The 18,752-nt window shown below is 43.0% G+C and overlaps 1 protein-coding gene across 1 annotated transcript in view; it reads right to left on the reverse strand.

Annotated features, from left to right (window-relative positions):
* Positions 1-3,784: 3,784 nt before the first annotated feature.
* Positions 3,785-18,752, reverse strand: part of Sh3gl2 (SH3 domain containing GRB2 like 2, endophilin A1) — a 174,548-nt gene continuing 159,580 nt past the window's right edge. The window contains exons 4-9 of the mRNA XM_032902267.1: positions 17,354-17,497; positions 16,316-16,449; positions 14,422-14,580; positions 12,303-12,406; positions 7,994-8,124; positions 3,785-5,487 (exon numbers count right to left, since the gene is read on the reverse strand). Coding sequence (XP_032758158.1) covers positions 5,288-5,487; positions 7,994-8,124; positions 12,303-12,406; positions 14,422-14,580; positions 16,316-16,449; positions 17,354-17,497 — 872 coding nt within the window. The 3' untranslated portion in view covers positions 3,785-5,287. The remainder of the gene's footprint in view (positions 5,488-7,993; positions 8,125-12,302; positions 12,407-14,421; positions 14,581-16,315; positions 16,450-17,353; positions 17,498-18,752) is intronic.

The raw sequence follows: 18,752 nt of genomic DNA on the forward strand, positions 1-18,752 counted from the left end.
TCCAGGTGGAGAACTGTTTCTGCCAGTATGTTTTTATTCAGTTAACTAAAATGCTTTAAATTTTGTACTTTACAGTATCTCTCAGAAGTCTGAGGTATCATGAAGATGGAAAGAGAAGGAAGGGCTGACTATACACAAGTATAAACTAACTGTATATTATACTGTGGTAAAATGCCTTTTAAATGATCTCTTCTAAGAATACTGCTTATGGTGTGGTTGTTTGAAGGAAAATGACCCCCGTATGTTGACTACTCAGTCCTCAGTTGGTGGAACTATTTGTAAAAGAACAGGAGGTAATAACTTGGAGGACCTGCATCACTGGAGATAGGCTTTGGGGTTTGAAAGCCCATGCCATTTCCTGTTTCTCTCTCTCTCTCTCTCTCTCTCTCTCTCTCTCTCTCTCTCTCTCTCTCTCTCTCTCTCTCTCTCTCTCCCCCCTTGATCAGGATGTCAGCTCTCAGTTACACTGCACCAGCACCATGGCTGCCTCCCACCATGATCCCCCACCATGATGGTCACAGACTCAGCCTCCAGACCTGTAAGTCCCAATAAACTCTTTCTTCTCTCAGTTGCCTTAGTCACGGTGCTTTGTCATAGAAGTAGACAGTAACTAAGACAGATGCTCAATGTAACTCTTATGACTGTCCCAGAAGATGAAATTTCTTGAGGGTGACTGCTCAAAGTTAACTGCTTTTCATCTGAGGTCCAGGGTACAAAGGACACAGAGCACAAGGTGCTTCAAATGTAGCCAATACACAGCAACCGCGAAAAGCTGAATGATTACTCCAACAGATCCACAATGCTGGTTCTTATTAGCAGAGCAGAGACTTGGGTTCTCTTCCTGAAGATTGCATTTCAGTGGATATCAGTCTGACATTAAGACCGACTAAGAACAGCTAATTAAAGAAGTAGCGTCTTGAGTAGCACACTACATTCTGAGAAGGGAGATCTTAAGCTCAGCTACTGCAGCAAAACCACAAAATTATTAGAGGCATTTATCAAGCTCTTTAATGGATTAATTAGTGTGTACTTTGGCCACCAGAGGGCAATCTAGGCCCCATAAAACTACTCAGGAAAAAATCAACAATGTGTGTGGGAGGAATGTACAAGTGAGTGATGACCAGGTGGTACTGCAAACTTGATGCCTGGGTCACTCTGCCTGTCCTAGGTTTCATCACATTCATGAGCTACCTTCCTCCTGCTTTTGCTGGTTCCCACATAAGTTCAAATAGATGTCGGATGTTCCTATAAGAGACAAGGCTATAATTTCTGGCATCTAGGGCTGACCTGTGACTCCGTTATTCCATTGGAAACAGTTGTATGACAGACTGGCAGGAATCTTCTTTCCCCCTGTTTGACAATTCATGCCAACTTTTCTTCTATCACCAAGCAAACAGCTGTCCAGGATAAACCAGGTTCACTTAGAGTGTAGCTTTGTAGACCACAGGCATGTGAATCCAGATGGGATGGGGCAGGTACCTCTGTGACATGTAGATCCTGGCCTGCCGGTAGGTGACAGAGTCAGAAATCTGTTGTCAGGATGCAAGAAGATTAAGAAGAACTTATGATCGCTGTCTGTACTCTGGCAGCATGTATCCTTGAGACTTTAATTTGATTGTGTGATGCATCAATCTGAATGTGACAAGCAAGAATTCTGACAGGGGACCCTATAGTGGAAGCATGCCCTGCAGTAGACATTTCTTCTCTGGTCCCATCACAAGACATGAAGTGACCAGGAAAACCTCAACCGATGACTACAAGATGGAGAATCCAGGTAGATGGAGTCTTGGAGCAAGTCTGTGGAATCACTGCAGGTGAGGGTGGAAATACATGTGTAAAATCATAGTCAATCAATCTATAGACAAAACTGTTTTGAGGAATCAAGGCAAAATGGTAAGAAAATACCTGTTAATAGTGGTCTGCTGATTTAAAATACTTGTACATAGCCTAGAGCGTTCCAAACTTACCTAAGCTGGAAGTCTCTCAGGAAGCTGTTACAGTGTTTGTCTTAGGTTTTCTGTTGCTATGATAAAACACCACAACGAAACTCAACTTGGGGATGAAAGGGCTTATTTAATCTTATAGCCTACTGTTCATCACCATCAAGGAAATTAGGAGGAACTGATACGGAAGTCGTGGGGAAGTGCCATGGAGTAGCTTGCTCAGCCTGCTTTCCTGTAGACCCCAAGACCACCTGTTAGTGGAGACACCACTGGGAGACTGGGCCCTCCCAAATCTGTCACTAATTAAGAAAATGCCTCACAAGCCTAGAGGGAAACCTTTTGGAGGTATTTTCTTATTTGATGTTTCCTCTTCCCAAATGATTTTAGCCTGAGTCCAGTTGACATAAAACTAGAGAGGACAATGACTGACTGACTTGGACTCACTGAAGCAGATGCCAGAGTGGGACTAAAGTGGGACTCTCAGGTCTTTAAAACATGCCTGCATTTCCCCTAGCTTTCTGAAAGTTTTAGTTCACATGTAACCACAGAGAGAAATGTGAACCAGTTCATTTGACATTGACTCACAGTGAGAGTACTCCTTGGTACAGAGCCTTGCTGTTACTTCCCCTTTGAGTTTCAAAAATATTAAGTAAGTACTGTCTCTATGAAAATCTCTTAAAGCTAAGGGGATGCTTTGTGGCTAAAATGGGGTTGGGAGCTCCTTCTGAACTCCTGTTGTATGTAAGCCCCTCCCCTGTTGGCCATTGGCTTTTCATTGTGCTGTGCTTCTGATAGGTCTTTACTTCTGGCAGATATGTTCAGCTAGCTTCATGTATGAAAAACTGTCAAGTGTTTATAAGCAGCATCAAAGTTAATTAATGACATGCAAAATTACACTTTACATTTTGATCAATTTATAATCAGTGAAATTTTATGTAAGCTGTTGTTACAGCATTGTTGCCATTTCCCTCCCAAATTCAAAGCCTAGATTTTTGTTTTTGTTTGTTTGGTTTTTGGTCTATGATTTGAATTACTTTCTTTCTCTTTTTCTATGTATGGTAAAAAGCATTTTGTATATTATTAGCCTCACTGTGAAGTGATTTTGAAAGGTTATTGCAAGAGGAACCTACTTATATCTCTTTTTTTGGCAATAGTTGGACACATGCTGTGGTCCACACTTTTCTATTATAAAATTAGGTGGGTATTTACTCTTTATATCCTTGCTGTCTCCAGGTCCTACTTCTAACTGAGGAACTATTACCAGTGGATAGTTCTGGGGGAAAGAAGAATCTTCTTTAAAGGTGTGGCCATGGTAGGTTTCCCATGCTCTAGTGCATGGCACCACATCCAAGGACACAAGGACATACAGCAACACTAACTGGACTTCAAGGCTTGAAGTTGGTTGGAAGGTGTATTGGAGGGGGGCTCTGGAGGAAATAGGAGGTAGACATGATATTTCATCATATAGATGTACGGAATTAAAAATAAAGAAAAATTAATAACAACAAGCCAAAAGCCCTGCCAACATATTTCATTTGCTCCTTTTGACGCTGTGTTCTCCTGACAACAGCATTGTTTCTTAAATCACATAACTTCAAGGAGCTGCTTCTTTCACTTACCTTCCCCCTCAAGCTCCTCTTCTTCCTGGAATTAATGATGCAAGTGCCTAAACCATCTCACCTCTTATTTCTGGAACTTCCCCTGTATGCTCCAAGCTGGAGATGAGGTTGGGACCAGGTCTGGATTGGCTTCATCCAAAGGCAATGGAGATCAGAAGAGTCTTAGGCTACCCACTGTCAGACCAAAGAACTGACGACAAGGAAGAAGCAGAGCCCTCTGTTTCATCTTCAGCAATATTTATTGGAAACAGCAGTGCTTCCCATGGTGAGTTTACACATTAAGCAGGAAGATTTGCCTTTCACTCCACATGATCCACTACCGCAAGTGGCACATCGGAAGCAGCACATTAAACCTCTGAAGAAGTCTGTACAGCTAGATAAATAGAACTCTGGGTGCCTATCGGGACTTCCATAACTGAAGGAAAACAAAACAAAACAAAAACCCAACACTGATCAGCGTACACAGCACTGTACACACAAAATGAGGAAGGGAGGCGTTCAAAGTAATGACTGGAATGGAAAAGGGTTTGCATATGCAGCCACATACCTTAAACTGCTAAGCACAAAAATCATCTTTATTTGGTCCTCATTGAGGGCAGAATATGCACAAATGATGTTCAAGGAACACAAACAAGTAAACGTGGGAAGGAGCGATGCTCACTGTCTTGTTCTATGAAGAAGTGGGAAATACTTACTAGTGTTTCTCTCCTATGTCGTTATGGCAAAGGGACTCAGGGAATAGACTGATTCCTGGGTAAGTAAACAGAGAAGGGAAGACAGCTGTTCCCCCTTCCTGTACCCTTCAGAAACGGGCTACGTATATACACGGCTTCTGTACAGTAAGGAATCTGAGCTTGGAGACCAGATTTCTTCCCAATTCATCCTGGAGAATTTTTTTCTCTTCAGATAACATACAGATTGTTCACCATCTCACTCAGAAATAAATGGGACACGCTCCCCTCACCTGCCAAAGTCCTTTAACAGCAGGGAGAGAAGAAAACTGGCCATGTCTCAGAAGTAGGAGGGAGATAATAGATAGATAGATAGATAGATAGATAGATAGATAGATAGATAGATAGATGCATGATAGTAGATGAGATGGGTAGATAGATAGATGGAGAGAGAGAGAGAGAGAGAGAGAGAGAGAGAGAGAGAGAGAGAGAGAGGATAGAAAGAAAGAAGTTCGTGAACAAAGGTGCTTTGGACAATTAATACTTCTGCTGATGGCATCAAGAGACTAAGTTGCTTAGACCAGCAGACAACTTGCTGGTAAGGGGATGTTTTTACCAACAATTCTGTGACTCACATATTTAGGAAGGGAAAGTGCAACAAAAGGACTTTCTCCTCTGTAAATGGAGAGCTGGAGACCTTGAGATGGCCCTTGGGTGAGAGACAATATCTTCAGTGAGGAGAGTTTTTCTGTGGCGTGGCTCACGGGGATATTATCAGGAACCACAGTCTCCTGAGAATGGCAGAGCCAGTTCTGTGGCCACGGGCTAGTCTCAGATGGTGTTTTAAAGCATGTGCCAGGCCCAGTGGCCTTGGAAGATACCATCTATCACCGCGTCTCCTGTAGGAGCACACAGGACAACCCAGGGCACGTGTGGGCTTGATGAATCATCCACTGCGGCCTGCATTCGTGATGTATTGGAAGCGGCATTACCAAAGCAGTGATTAAACTTAACTATCTGGGTCAGAAGGAGGTGAGCCAGCCAGCACAGGACCCTAATGGGGCAGAGCAACCAGAATTTCTACATAGTTGATGGGGAAAAAGCCGGACTGGCCATGAAGCATCCCCTCATACCAGTTCTCATCAATCTGATTAGTGAGCGTGATGATATCACCCTCTTTAAAACCCAATTCCCCTTCATTTTCAGGTTCAAAGTCGTACAGGGCTCGGCAGCAAGGCTGATCCATTTGGACACCTGAGAATCAGAGGCAAAGAGAACATAAAAAGTCACAGCGTGGAGTAGTAGAAGGTTAATCCACTCTGATCACCCCAATGGTGGCTGCATGGGTTCCTCTGGTTCTTGAATGAAAATCACATATACACAGCCTTCTATTTTAATATGCCTTAAACAGCATAATGGCTGGGCCACTCTCAAACTTGCACATGGCTAATGCCTCCCGTCTGAAACTCCTAAATTATTACTTACTAAAATCTAAATTCCATCTTGTCACCCTAGACGCCAAGGGGGTCTTGGGGCCGCCCTTCCCCAGCTCTTACACTCTCGCTCCCCCTCCCCAGCTCTCAAGCCCCATCTTCCTCCTTCGTAGTCATGGAGATGCTAAATCTTTCTTCTTCTCCTGGTTCCCTTGTCTGGAAAAATCTAAAGTCCCGCCTCTGTCTCTCTGCCCAGGCATTGGCTGCAGGCAACTTTATTTTCCAATTAGAACCAGCTGGGGGCAGGGACCCTCAGTGTCTTACACACAGATGTGTGAAGTCTGGTGTAATTAACATAATATAAACAATAAACCAAATCCATAACAATGGTCTATTTGACTGGTGGCATTACGGCCTGCCCTATCTACCAGTCTTTCTGTCCCTGCCCCCTCCTATCTTCCCGACATTACTGGGAGATGGGAAAGCAATGGTTTAGGAATATATAATTACATTAGGTTTAACTAAAGACATGGCTGAATACATTTATATTAGTACTTTTACATATCTTTACATTCAAAATAGTATAATTAGTTACATAGACAGAACTCTCAAATCTTGGGGTCACAGATCAATTCTCATTCTTCAAAATTAGTAATTCCAGAGTCTTGGAAACTGCTGTGATACAGAGAAAATGAAGCACAGAGCGCTGGGCCCTGTTTTTGCTCTGTGTGACAGGCTCAAAGAAGAAGCACTCTATTTTCTTCTTCGTCCAGTAGAGTCAACAGTAGAATTTTCATTAAATGATTGTGTTTATTTAATGACACGTTTTAGAAAATTGTAATCTATATTTGGTGGATTGGTGCGTAATGTGCGCATATGAGTACTATGTAAGAACCACAGCACAAGAATAATGTAATACATGCTGCATAATTAAATAAAGAATAAGGGTTGGGGATTTAGCTCAGTGGTAAAGCACTTGCCTAGCAAGCGCAAGGCCCTGGGTTCGGTCCCCAGCTCCGAAAAAAAAAAAAAAAAAAAAAAAAAAAGAATAGACTTTGCCTTATGGAATCTATTTTAAATAAGCAAGCATATTAATACAGCATGCACATAAATATGAGCCTAGAAAAAGTATCTGTGGCCCTATACTAATGCGATGTCTTAAAAAGGAAACAGTGTCATTTATTTATTTATTTTTATTTAGAGAAATAACTAAATGGAACATGAAGTGTAGGTCTTTTTGTGGGCAAGGAGAAGTGCAGTCACTGATAATTTACATGGCAAGGACTAACTTCAGGACCACTGCCATCGGGGTCCCAGCCGGCAACAGTGGGGCAACTTTGCACTGTGGACAGAGACTCAGACATTCCCTTCTTCTTCATTCCATGACAACATCTAATAAAGCTTTCTCCTGCAGTGAACCAATCACTGGAGATCCAGGAGAAACAGGATAAAGCTGCAGGTTGTTACAATCCGTACCCAGTGTCAGATGGGTTCCCACTTGTTTATGCAATTTTACAGCTGGAAATGCCTCAGGAGTACACTTGGCTCTCATTTGTACGTGGCTATTTGAGAATACTCATGGCAATGGAGAGACTGAGCTAGTGGGTACACATCAATATTCCTCTGGGGAAAATGTAGCTTTTATCATGCTAACCACAGTTCATGGAATGATGAATGGGTCTACAGCAGACAGTAAAAAGAAACCCTAGTAAGTGTTGAGGTTTGTAATCTGTCTACAGAAAGAATCATGAATATGCTTCTTGAAGCTGTTGTTTGTGGGGTGATAGGGGAAGGATGTGTGCATACACTGCCCAGTGACATTCAGTCCCACCTACAGAGACTCACAGGAAGCAAAAGGCAGGGGAAATGATGGTATGATTTATGACCACAGACTTGGTTCTTCACAGGATGTAGAACAACATATTGTTTGTGGAACAGTGGTAGCTCATGCCTTTAATTCCAGCACCCAGAATAAAGAGGCAGGTGGATTTCAGTGAGTTCAAAGCTATCCAGCCTGGTCTACAAAGTGAGTTCTGGGACCCCCAAGGCTACACAGAGAAATCTTTTCTCAAAAACAAAATAAAACAAAACAGAAAAAAGCAACTAAGTACTACACAAGGAGGTCGTTGTGTACTGGATGAGAAAGAAAAGAAGGTGGGACAATGGGGCCAGGATAAAACTGTCTAGGAAGAGTTTCTAGCTGACAAACCCCCATATGAGCAATGACGTGCTGTGCAGGGGAAGCAGAATGCTTTCAACTTTCTCAGCATTGCCTATGGCTCTGTCTGAGGCCCAGCAAAGGGCTTCTGTGGACTTGAGCTCCTTACCTGCAGGTTTGGGTGTGCCTGTGTGGGAGAGACCCCCGTTGGGCTGAGTACCGTCTCCAGTGGCAAACTCTAGGCTCATTCGTGGTTTGGGCTGATATTCCCTTCTTGGCTGAGATGAAGCTTGTCTTATTCTGTATCACAAAGAAAAGGAGTGAAAGGGAATTATGCAGCCAATTACAAGTGAACAGAAAAGTAGTAAGATCCAGGAACTGCTTGGCTCACTTACAGATCTATTATGACCCTGTGGAAATGTGGTAAGTACCCTTGGTCTCCCATGTCCATGGCATACGTGTTCTTGGGGAAGTTTTTCATCCTGTCCTCCCTGTTCTCATCCTTTCTCTCAATTTCCCACTCCTACATTCAGAGTAATTTATGTTAATATGCACAACATTAGAGGCCAGGAACATTAAGGTGCATAAGACACAGTTGTTGCTCCAAGCAGTGTGTAAAGGGCACAGCAGATATCAATGACCACAGATTTCCGCCAAGAGCACAAAATACATGGACAGGGTTTAAAGATACAGAGAGTTCACTTATCCATTAAGAAGCTGCGATACAGTTTAAGGAGAGAGATCATCACAGCTTTATAGGAGAACATATGAAAGAAATCTATTCCATGCAGAATGTGGGAAGGCTTGGAGGGAGAGAAAGAGGAAGGACCACAGGTTCTGATTAAATGAGCAGATGGAGATCCAGAAAGTAGGAAAGAAATGAAGGAAGGAATAAAAAAAAGTAGGGCTAGTAAGAGGATTCTGCCCATAACTAAATCTTTTCCACTGTTAGGTATTCAATAAGGCAAGTATATATACATTTTATTTTTTAAGAAGAGGAAGGTTAAGGGTATGGCAATTCTAGAATTATACTGATTTAAAACATGTTTGAAGATCCTTTTCCAGTCTGTGGGCTGCTGACTTATCCTATTGACAGAGTCATTTGCCTTACAAAAGCTTTGAAGTTTTATGAGGTCCCATTTATCAACTGTTGATCTTAGAGCTTGAGCCACTGGTGTTCTGTTCAGGAACTTGTCTCCTATACCAATGCATTCAAGGCTATTTCCTACTTCCTCTTCCGTGAGATTTAGTGTATCCTGTTTTACTTTGAAGTCCTTGATCCAACTGGACTTGAGTATTGTGCAGGGTGATAAATATGTATCTATTTTTACTCTTTTACATGTAGATATTCAGTTAAACCAGCAGCATTTGTTAAGACAGTTCCATTTTTCCATTGTGTGGTTTCGGCGTCTTTATCAAAAGTCAAGTGTCCACTACATCTGACAGAGGGCTAATATCCAAACTTTACAAAGATCTCAAGAAGTTAAATACCAATAACCCAAATAGGCCAATTAAAAATGGGGTACAGAACTAAACAGAGAATTTCTCATCAGAGAAATCTCAAATGGCTGAGATGTGGAGCAAGGAGAACACTTCTTCATTGCGGGTAGGAGTGCAAATTTGTACAACCACTCCTGAAATCAATTTTGTGATTTCTCAGAAAACTGGGAATAATTCTCCCTCAAGATCCAGGTCTACCACCCCTTGGCATATAACCAAAAGATGTTCCAACATCTCACAAAGACACTTGCTCAATTATGTTCATAGCAGCTTTATTCGTAATAACCAGAAACTGGAAACATCCTAGATGCTCTTCAACTGAAGAATGGATAAAGAAAATGTGGTACATTTATGCAACAGAATACTAATTAGTCATTAAAAACCAAGATATGATGAATTTTGCAGGCAAATGAATGAAACTTGAGAATATCATCCTGAATGAGGCAGTCCAGTCCCCAAAAGACATACATAATATGTACTTACTTATAAATGAATATTAACTATAAAATTCAGGTACCATGTTATACTTTACAGACACAAATAAGCTAAACAAAAGGAAGGCCCAAGCAAGGAACCTTGAATCTTATTTAGAAGGTGGAATAAAATAGTCATAAGAGGCAGATGGAGGGAGGGAAATGAGAGGGAATGGGAGTGGGGAGGAATGGGAGGAATTCATAATCAGGTGTGCAGAAAGACAGGAGGGATGGCCAGATGGCCATGAAAATGAATGGAAACCTGCAACTGAGAGGAATGAGGAGGTGGGAGACATCTCCAGGAAGAGACAGAGACCTGGGATAAGGAAGGTATCCCAAGATCAATGGGGGTGACCTTAGTTGTGACTCACCACACTTGGGATAGGGAACCTGAAGGGGCCAGCTCCTGTAGCCAGACAGGAATCCCTGTAGAAAGAAACACCAACCCACCCACAAAACTTCAACCCCAAACTTATCCTGTCTAAGAAATGCAGGCACGGGGGATGGAGTAGAGGCTGAGGGAATGGCTAACCAATAACTGGCCCAACTTGAGACCCATCCCATGGGCAAGCACCAATCCCTAACGCTACTAACGATACTCTATTTTGCTTGTAGATGGAGTATGTTGTTGAGAGGTTCCACCCAGCAGCTGACTCAGACAGATACAAACACCACCCACTGCTTTACAGTGGATGGAGCTTGGGGACTCTTATGGAAGAATAGGAGGATGAATTATGGGCACTGAGGTGATAGTCACTACACAGAAAGACCAACAGAGTCAACTAACCTAGACCTTTGGGGCTCTCAGAGTCTGAACCACCAACCAAAGAACATACAAGGGCTAGACCTAGGCCTCCCCACTCATATGTAGTAGATGCACAGCTTCACCTTCATGTGGGTCCTGAACACCTGGAGCAGGGGCTATCCCAAAAGCTGTTGCCTGAATGTGGGCTAGGCTGCCTTGTCTGGCCTCAGCGGGAGAGGAAGTGCCTAGCCTCTCGGAGGTTTGAAGTGCCAGGGTGGGGGCATACCTAGGGGGAGAAGAGGAGGGATACGCTGGAAGGATTGTTGGAGGGGGTGACCTTGAGGGGGGATAATGAACAGGATATGAAGTGAATACATTAAAAAAATTAAATAACAAAAACATTTGAGAGATGAAAAAGAGAGAACATATTCCCTTCATCTTCAACAGATGTGAGAGGTACACAGCGTGGCTGTAGTGTTCTGGTACACTTGTTTTAAGCCTTCCTATTAGAGAAGCTTCAGTGTTAGACTCATTTCTGCAAGGGTGAATTGGAGATTTATACCAAAAAAAAAGCACAAATCAAGGAAGGAAGAACCCACGGTGAAGGGAAGGCCAGCTAGTCCAAAACAATGTAGCATATGACTTATGACTGGAGGCTTTGCTGGACACTGAGCCACTAATCACCCGGGAGAGTATACTCTGGACATGATCTTAAAATAAAGGCTGCTACATAATTCTTTGATATATTTATTTAGCAAATTTTCCTCCTTTATCTAGCTAAATGATATAAGAATAACAAGATCCCTAGTTAATAATGATGTCACCTGGCTAAATAAAGTATAATTAATAAGGTCCCTGCCTTGAGATGGTTCACTCCAATATTCTTTTGATATTATAATGATATAAAAGGGATTCCTATGCAATAGAAATAGTTCCCCAAATTCTAGTGTTTTCTTAGAGTCGCAACATGTAGTGTAATGGATTTTTCAGGTTCATAAATCTTACCCAGCCATGATCACAGCATAGACCACTTACATTCTACATTGTACTTAATGCTACGCTATGTTGTTCTGTAGAGAGGTATTGCACCCTTTTCCTTTCGGAGCAGTCTGATGTTGGTCAAGGCACATTTGTATTATAGTGCACGTATTCACTCAAGCTCTACCTCACAGCCCCAGAGAGCTCTATCTGTATAGACAACTACGACAGCTCACTGTGAGGCAGATTTAAGGAGCTGAGCGGGAACACAGACGTAGTCCTCTGAAAGTGGACTGGTGCATTACTGTTCACGAATAACAAGAAAGAAAAGTCACGGGCTTCTAAATAGCTTGTGCCTGACCACATGCCCCTCCTCACCACTGGGGGAGACCCACGGTTAGTACTCTGGCTCCCTGGGTCTCACAGTACTGCTCATCTGTTAGGTCCACATGGCTCTTTCAAAGAGATCATATGCATGGTAGCTATACAGGATACTGTTCAGCAAATGACAGCCACCATCTTCAACAGAATTCTGGTGTACCATCTATGGTAGCAAATACACATTCCAAATATCAACATTTGATAGACACAGGGTTAGATCTAGAAGAAAGTAAGACAAGGCCCAGTGCAAAGTAAAATCAAGCAGTCACTCCACAAGGTGCCCGTGTTGGATCAGCAGGTGGGTTGGCAAACGTTTGTCTCTAAGTGTATTCTTTTACTTCGGTTTCTTTGCACATCCCTTTACAGCAGGTGAGACCCTCGGAGGGGGGTGTGTAACTTACCTCTCTTCCAGCCTGACAGTGACCTGCTGCAGGATCTGCACAGCCTGCTTGTGGTACTCCAGCTGAGCCTGAACAAGTGCAGAGAGCTGGCTCACCTGTTCAATCTGCAGGATGGAGAGAACACTCTTAGTTACCAGGTTACTGTCCCGAAACAGTATTGCAATTCCAACGACTGTGCAGCCTGCCATGACAGCACACACAGCGCTGCAGGTTCTAGGTTGGTTAAGAAGAGGAGAGCATTCCTCTGCTCAGAACTGCGTGTGGTACCAGGCATGAGGCTGTGAGGAGGTCTCACTGTTTTCATCAAGCAGTATAAGCTTAACTGTTACCATGTGGCTTCTTTCATTGAAGGAGGAAGATTCTATAACTGCAGGACTCTGCTTTCTGTCTGCAGCAGCCAACCTGGAGTCTAAGCATCACTTCGCATGCTAATAACCAATGGTAATAAAAAAACAGAGGAAAATTGATTTCTCACTTCAGGTACCACAGTGTAGAAGAACGCTTTGGATCTCTTAGCCTGATCCAAATGGGATTTAAATTTAATGATCTAATGCTCTAAGCAGCCTTACTTTTGGATCTTATGCTGTGATCTAGCTGAGTTGTAGCCTCCAACTCAAGAATGGTGATGACATGGTCCTGTAAGTTTGAGGATGTGGGAGGAGGGCCCAGGGTGCAAGGACACACACACACACACACACACACACACACACACACACACACACACACACACACACACACACAGGTTCAGAGTTCCTACAGTATTTCACTGAGCAATTAGGAGGACAAAGTTGTCTGTAGACAAACCTGAACTGTCTCTGGTTGATGAGGACTCCATGTGGTCAGCATGCCTTCCCTGCCACTCAGGAGGTAAGTCGATTAAGTAATGGGATGGCTAATTTTGGATGACTACATGGCTACTTTCAAGGATACTCCAGAAGCTAGCAAAGCATGATCCTTGGGTATGTCTGTGGAGTTGCTTCCAGACCAGATTTGCATTTGAATAAGAACTGAGCAAGGATGAGCTTTACTTTCTAAAATGGTATACGCTGGCTGCCCAGTCCAGTGGGGATCCAAATAAAGCAAACAACAAGAGAAAGAGATTCACTCTCCTCTCTCCTGGGACTGGGCATTTGGACATCAGGGCTTCCAGCTCTCCATCCTTGAGACTCGTGGTGCTCTGTCATTGCTGGGTTCTCTAGCCCCTGGCCACAGAATCAATTTGCCCATCCTCACCATTCATTCTCTGGCCTTTAGAATCTATCACCCTGCGCCATGTTTCCAGCCACACTGGAACTATCTGGAGGTATATGTGGAGCTTCTGAGCCTCGATTATCCTCCTCATGAGTAATTTCTTTTTTCTACCCTTATCTCCAGTTATGCACACTACATTCACACCACCTGCATCTATAACCATATGATTCTGAGTCTCTGGAGATTCTCTCAGTGATGAGTCCACAAAACCCTATAGACATCCCAGGTATTCTGGGGTTAGAAGGTAGAGACAATATCCAGGACAGGAAATCCAGATTTTCAGATCTCTAGATGTGTGAAATAAGGAAGAAAGGACTGTTCATGTGGCTTTACAGCTGAAAGAACAGAAGTTAACGTCCGAAGTCAGAAGTGATAATTTAGTATTTATTCTCAACCATGCCCTGAATGTAGTGCCTCTGCTAAGTCATCACTTCTAATTTATATTTTTCCTATGAAAATGTCAAGCTCGGTTCTCCATATTGACCATCTTTATAACTTTGGCTACTCAATTCTGAATGTAGTTTAGTTATCATTCTTGCCTGCAGGTCATATGCTCTATGCTTAAACAATACTTTGTAAGATGCTGGGTTTATATGTGGGTTAGCAAAGGCATTCTCTATCTCTGCATTTAATGGCGATACTTTAAAATCCATTAAACAAAGTTCTGGTTCAACCAAATATAAGGATAAAGAAACACTTCCATTTCCACGTCTACTGTATGACAAGTGACTCACACAAGTGGCCCGTGTGTTCTGATCACACAGACGGACCAGACAGTAGCATTCATGTTACAACATGTGTCCTTCAACACATCAGTGCTATGCCTCGATGGTAAAATTAAATGAAAACCCAGAGGAATGTAGCTTACATCCATCTCCAAGAGGTTGAACATGCTCGACTCAGCGATTTCTTTAGACTCATCAAATTTCTCCAGAGCTTGGCGGAGTTCTTCGTCTGGAATCTTTCCTTGTCGCTTCTTCTTATAATCAAAGTCTAGGCGTCGGCCTTCCAGCTTTTTCAGGTGATGCTGAAAGAGCCAAGGGTAGGAAAATGCTTTGAAGGAATGTATTATGGAAAAGACCTTCTTGTAACTCCTTTGTCTAACATTCCTAGTAGCCTCCAAAGCATTTTACATGTCACCAGAGAAAGCCAGACACCTATCAGCAAGGCAAATGCTTCTAATGGCTAACTGGAGGGACACCTTTGCAAATAATTCAGAATGAGAAATAAATCATTGAAAGGCCAATGTCCGTTTGCTAAGTATTTCCAGGCCAACCCCAAGTTAAACTATGCCTCTTCTCCAAATGACTAGAAGGGAACGTGGGTATGCGTCCTCTTCACCTTCCACTTCAAGAAAGGCTACACACAAAAGCCTGCCAGTCACCATCCTCAGGAGAAATGTAAAAACCCCTCTTCTGAGGTAAAGGTAGAAAAAATGAAATTCCTTTTTGACTAATCTAGTTTACCAGAGTCACCTAGTATGTCTGGTAAAAATATACATCCCTCATTCTCTAAGTCAGAATAGCTGGGCTGAGCCTAGTAATCTGTATTTCAACATTTGCCCCATTTGACAGAGTTGGCTCTTAGGTGATGGCTGAGTTTATCTCTCCAAGGACAGGTGACACAACTCAGTCACAAATCAAACTGCAAGGGACCCTGGAAGATCTTCTATCAAACAACTCCGCTCCCCCAACACACACACACACACACACACACACACACACACACACACACACACAAACACACACACACACACACACACACACACACACACACAAACACACAACCTGTAGCTTTAATCCCTCCCTGCATTATCTGCATATGGTAAGGTGCAGAACCTCTTTAAAGGGGAGGATAAGGACTTTTGCTTTGTTTTCCTAATTCTACAACTAACAGTTGGGAGAAAAGAATGATTTTCCTCTGTTCCTTAGTGTTCATGGATGAGGGAAGAAGGACATAAAAATGGAGTCAGGGGTCGGAGAGAACTGGCAAGATAAAGGATGGGGAATGCTTTACAGTCTGCCCCTCTCACTGCATCTCCTAGCCACACTCTTATGCAAACTAAGTGTGCTTCCTTTTGGCAAGGGTATGCTTAAGAAGCATTTGAACTCACAGCCAGTCAGAGGCAGTGAATTTAAAAATATTCAAAAATAGCTCAGCTGCTCTGTATGTTTCAGAAAGAGTGATTATTTCTTCTAAAACCCAACAACAATAAGAAAAATATAAAAACGTAAAAGCGATATAGTAGCTAACTATTTAAGCAAACAAAAGTACAGCTAATATTTGGGGATCTCATCAGCCCCATCCATCATTAATATTAACAGATGTAGAAGGTCCTACATAAAGGACATCCCTCTGGCTGTGTGGCAGTAGTGTGCCCCTTTAATCCCAGCACTAGGGAGGCAGAGACAGGTGGATCTCTGTAAATTCAAGGTCAGCATGGTGTACAGAGCAAATTCTAGGACAACCAGGGCTACATAGAAAAAGCCTGTCTGGACATTCCCCCCTCAAAAAAGGGACATTTCTTTTGAGAAAAAAATGGTGGAAGACTGTTTAACAAGAAGTTGAACTCAGAGGAATCAATGCAATGCTCAAGTGAAACAGAGCCACAGCTGAGATGCTGGGTTGATGGCCTTTGGTTTCTAGTTCCTTTTGTCCTATGGGGCTGTAGGATATTCATGTGCCCTACCCTGTGTTTCCCAGGGAGTGCTGTCTGGGAAAATCAGAATCTGCATGTGTTTGACAAGATGGATCGCACAGACCTGAATCTCCCTCAGATCTTTGTCATGAAGATTCTGAAGGGGGTCGATGAAGTTCTGCTTCACTTCCATGTCCAAAGAGTCCTTGACCTCCGAGAGCTCCCTCATGGCTTCTCCTACCTCACCAAGAGCAGGACCTGAGAGGGGAAAATGAAGATCTCACACCCTGAAGAATAAAGACAAGGACACTTTGCAACAACAGCCTTTAAGATGGCAGTGTAGGGATCGCCTCTCTCCTATAAAGACAGCAGAGACAAAGAAAGCCCATGGTGCTCTCAGACAAAACTAGTTTTCTATTTACCATGGGCCATCCTGAACACCGTTCCATGGCCCTTTAGAAGGAGGAATATCCCTCCTTACCAGGAACTGGCCATTTTACCCTGAACACTAGTTTGCAAGGCTCTCTGTCCTCTGAGATAGGTACTAGTTCTCATTAATTTGACATCAGTTGTAGCATGATGCCTTTAGCAGAAGCAGATACTACTAACTGAAAATAAGGGACTAGAAAGCTTCCATATCAATAAGGGTGAAGGCAGAAGGTGTTTAGGGTCCCGACAGCCAGAGGGGAGAGGAGACGGAATAATTTCTATTTTGCCTGGAGCAACAGAATCAGGGATCACAAACAAATGAGCAGTGGATTAATCATAGAAAGCCCAGGTGCCAATGTAGTAAATTATGCTGATTGTGACTGCTCAGTCTGCTTTAATACTCATGCCAGATGCACCCAGGAAGGTGCCAAGGCATCTGGGCATGTCTGCCAAAACTGTTGTCAAGGCTGGGGTCCCGTTACAGAAAAAGGACAAAAGCTGTAGACTAATCACTTTAAACACTAGCAGTCCTAAAATCACATTCCATCCCCCATGTATAACATCCACAACTGAGAATTAAAATATAAACTAGCTGACTCATGACCTCTAGAGTTTGTTGTTGATGGTGGTGGTAGTGGTGGTGTTTTTGTTGTTTTGTTTGTTGTTCTGTTTTGTTTCTTTAACCACCACTGGAACCTGCATGGGTAACTACCATATGACAAAAGCTATTTACCAAAGTTGCAATCATCGCCGAGCTCCCTGCCGAACTTGAGCATAGCCTCTGCCAGCAGTGCTTCTGCCTGAGGATAGCCTGGCCCCTTCTCTTGGCCACGGATTTTCGACATGGTGTTGATCATACTGAGTTTAGCCCTGGAAGCTGGAGACAAAGAGAGAGCAGCCTTTAGGAGATAGTACTGCTACATAATGAAGTGGGCTGGCAGGAAAACCAAGCTCCCATCAGCATACATACCTACGGCTCCCACCCTACTCACTACGGTGACGCTGGGGCTTGGCTGGCTCTACACAGCATTCTGGAAATACCTGGACTACATGCTCATCTCCAAATTGACTCCTGTTTCATAGCTCAACTCCAGGAGTCTGTGGGTTAAACTAAGGGATGGTGGTGAACTCGTGGGCCTGGGTCTTTTCTCATTTACAACATGTGTAAAATAAACTATTTTCAAAGTAATTTCTCAACTAAGAATAAAATACTAATATCTAATTACATCTCTTAAACATCTCAGCTGAAGATTGACTTTGTTTCTCAAAGGATTCCTCTTCCATTTTTGTTTTTATCTGAAGGTGCCTAAAATCTCATTCCATTATAGCGGAGGAAGTCATTTTAGTAACACATTACTGAAGACTACGATCTGACTGGTTCTAGGCGTCCCAGGTCCATCACCAGAGTCGATTACACACTAACCTAGGACTCAGTCCACAATGCTAGCTGCATGAAGACCCTTGAGGAAATGAATCTCAGCTGAAAGTAAAAATACCTTGTAGCATGTGGAGACTAGTATTTGACCTTAAACATACAGTTTAAATAGGCTTTTATTTAAAATTTGGGCCTCCAAGGTATAGAGAGGAAGTGAGAAAAATTATCCCTATTCATCAAGTTTATAACGAGCTGAAGGCGGAGTCTGTTATGATAGCAATCAGATGGAAATGTTTATATTCAATGCCAGGCCCGGACACTGCAGTGAGTCACAGAAACAAGGCCTATAGGGTGAGCACGGCAAAGGAAAATGTCCACAGGAAAGCTTCATGGAGCTCTGAACCATACAGTATTCAGCAGCAAGAAGCACTTATATCACACGCAAAGCTGCTGGTGACCACAATTTTACCTTTTATAAAAAGAATATCATACATGTTAGACTTGAGGACACTGAAGTGCTTCATGATTTCCTATTCATTGGAGTAGACCTGCACAGCCTTTCCTACAGGCAGCCATGGCTGAGATCCAGGAGAGAGCTCACGCTGCAGTGCTCGCACAGCGCTCACACAGCGCTCACACAGAGTAAGGAGTCAGTTAAACCGTTACACTGGTAAGTCCTATGTCAGTGCCAGGACCAGACACTGGACAATGGGACATAGAAGAGGAGCAGCAGCATCACACATAAAAGGGACACAAG

Source organism: Rattus rattus, chromosome 1 (genome assembly GCF_011064425.1).
Source record: "Rattus rattus isolate New Zealand chromosome 1, Rrattus_CSIRO_v1, whole genome shotgun sequence".
NCBI classification, from domain to species: domain Eukaryota; kingdom Metazoa; phylum Chordata; class Mammalia; order Rodentia; family Muridae; genus Rattus; species Rattus rattus.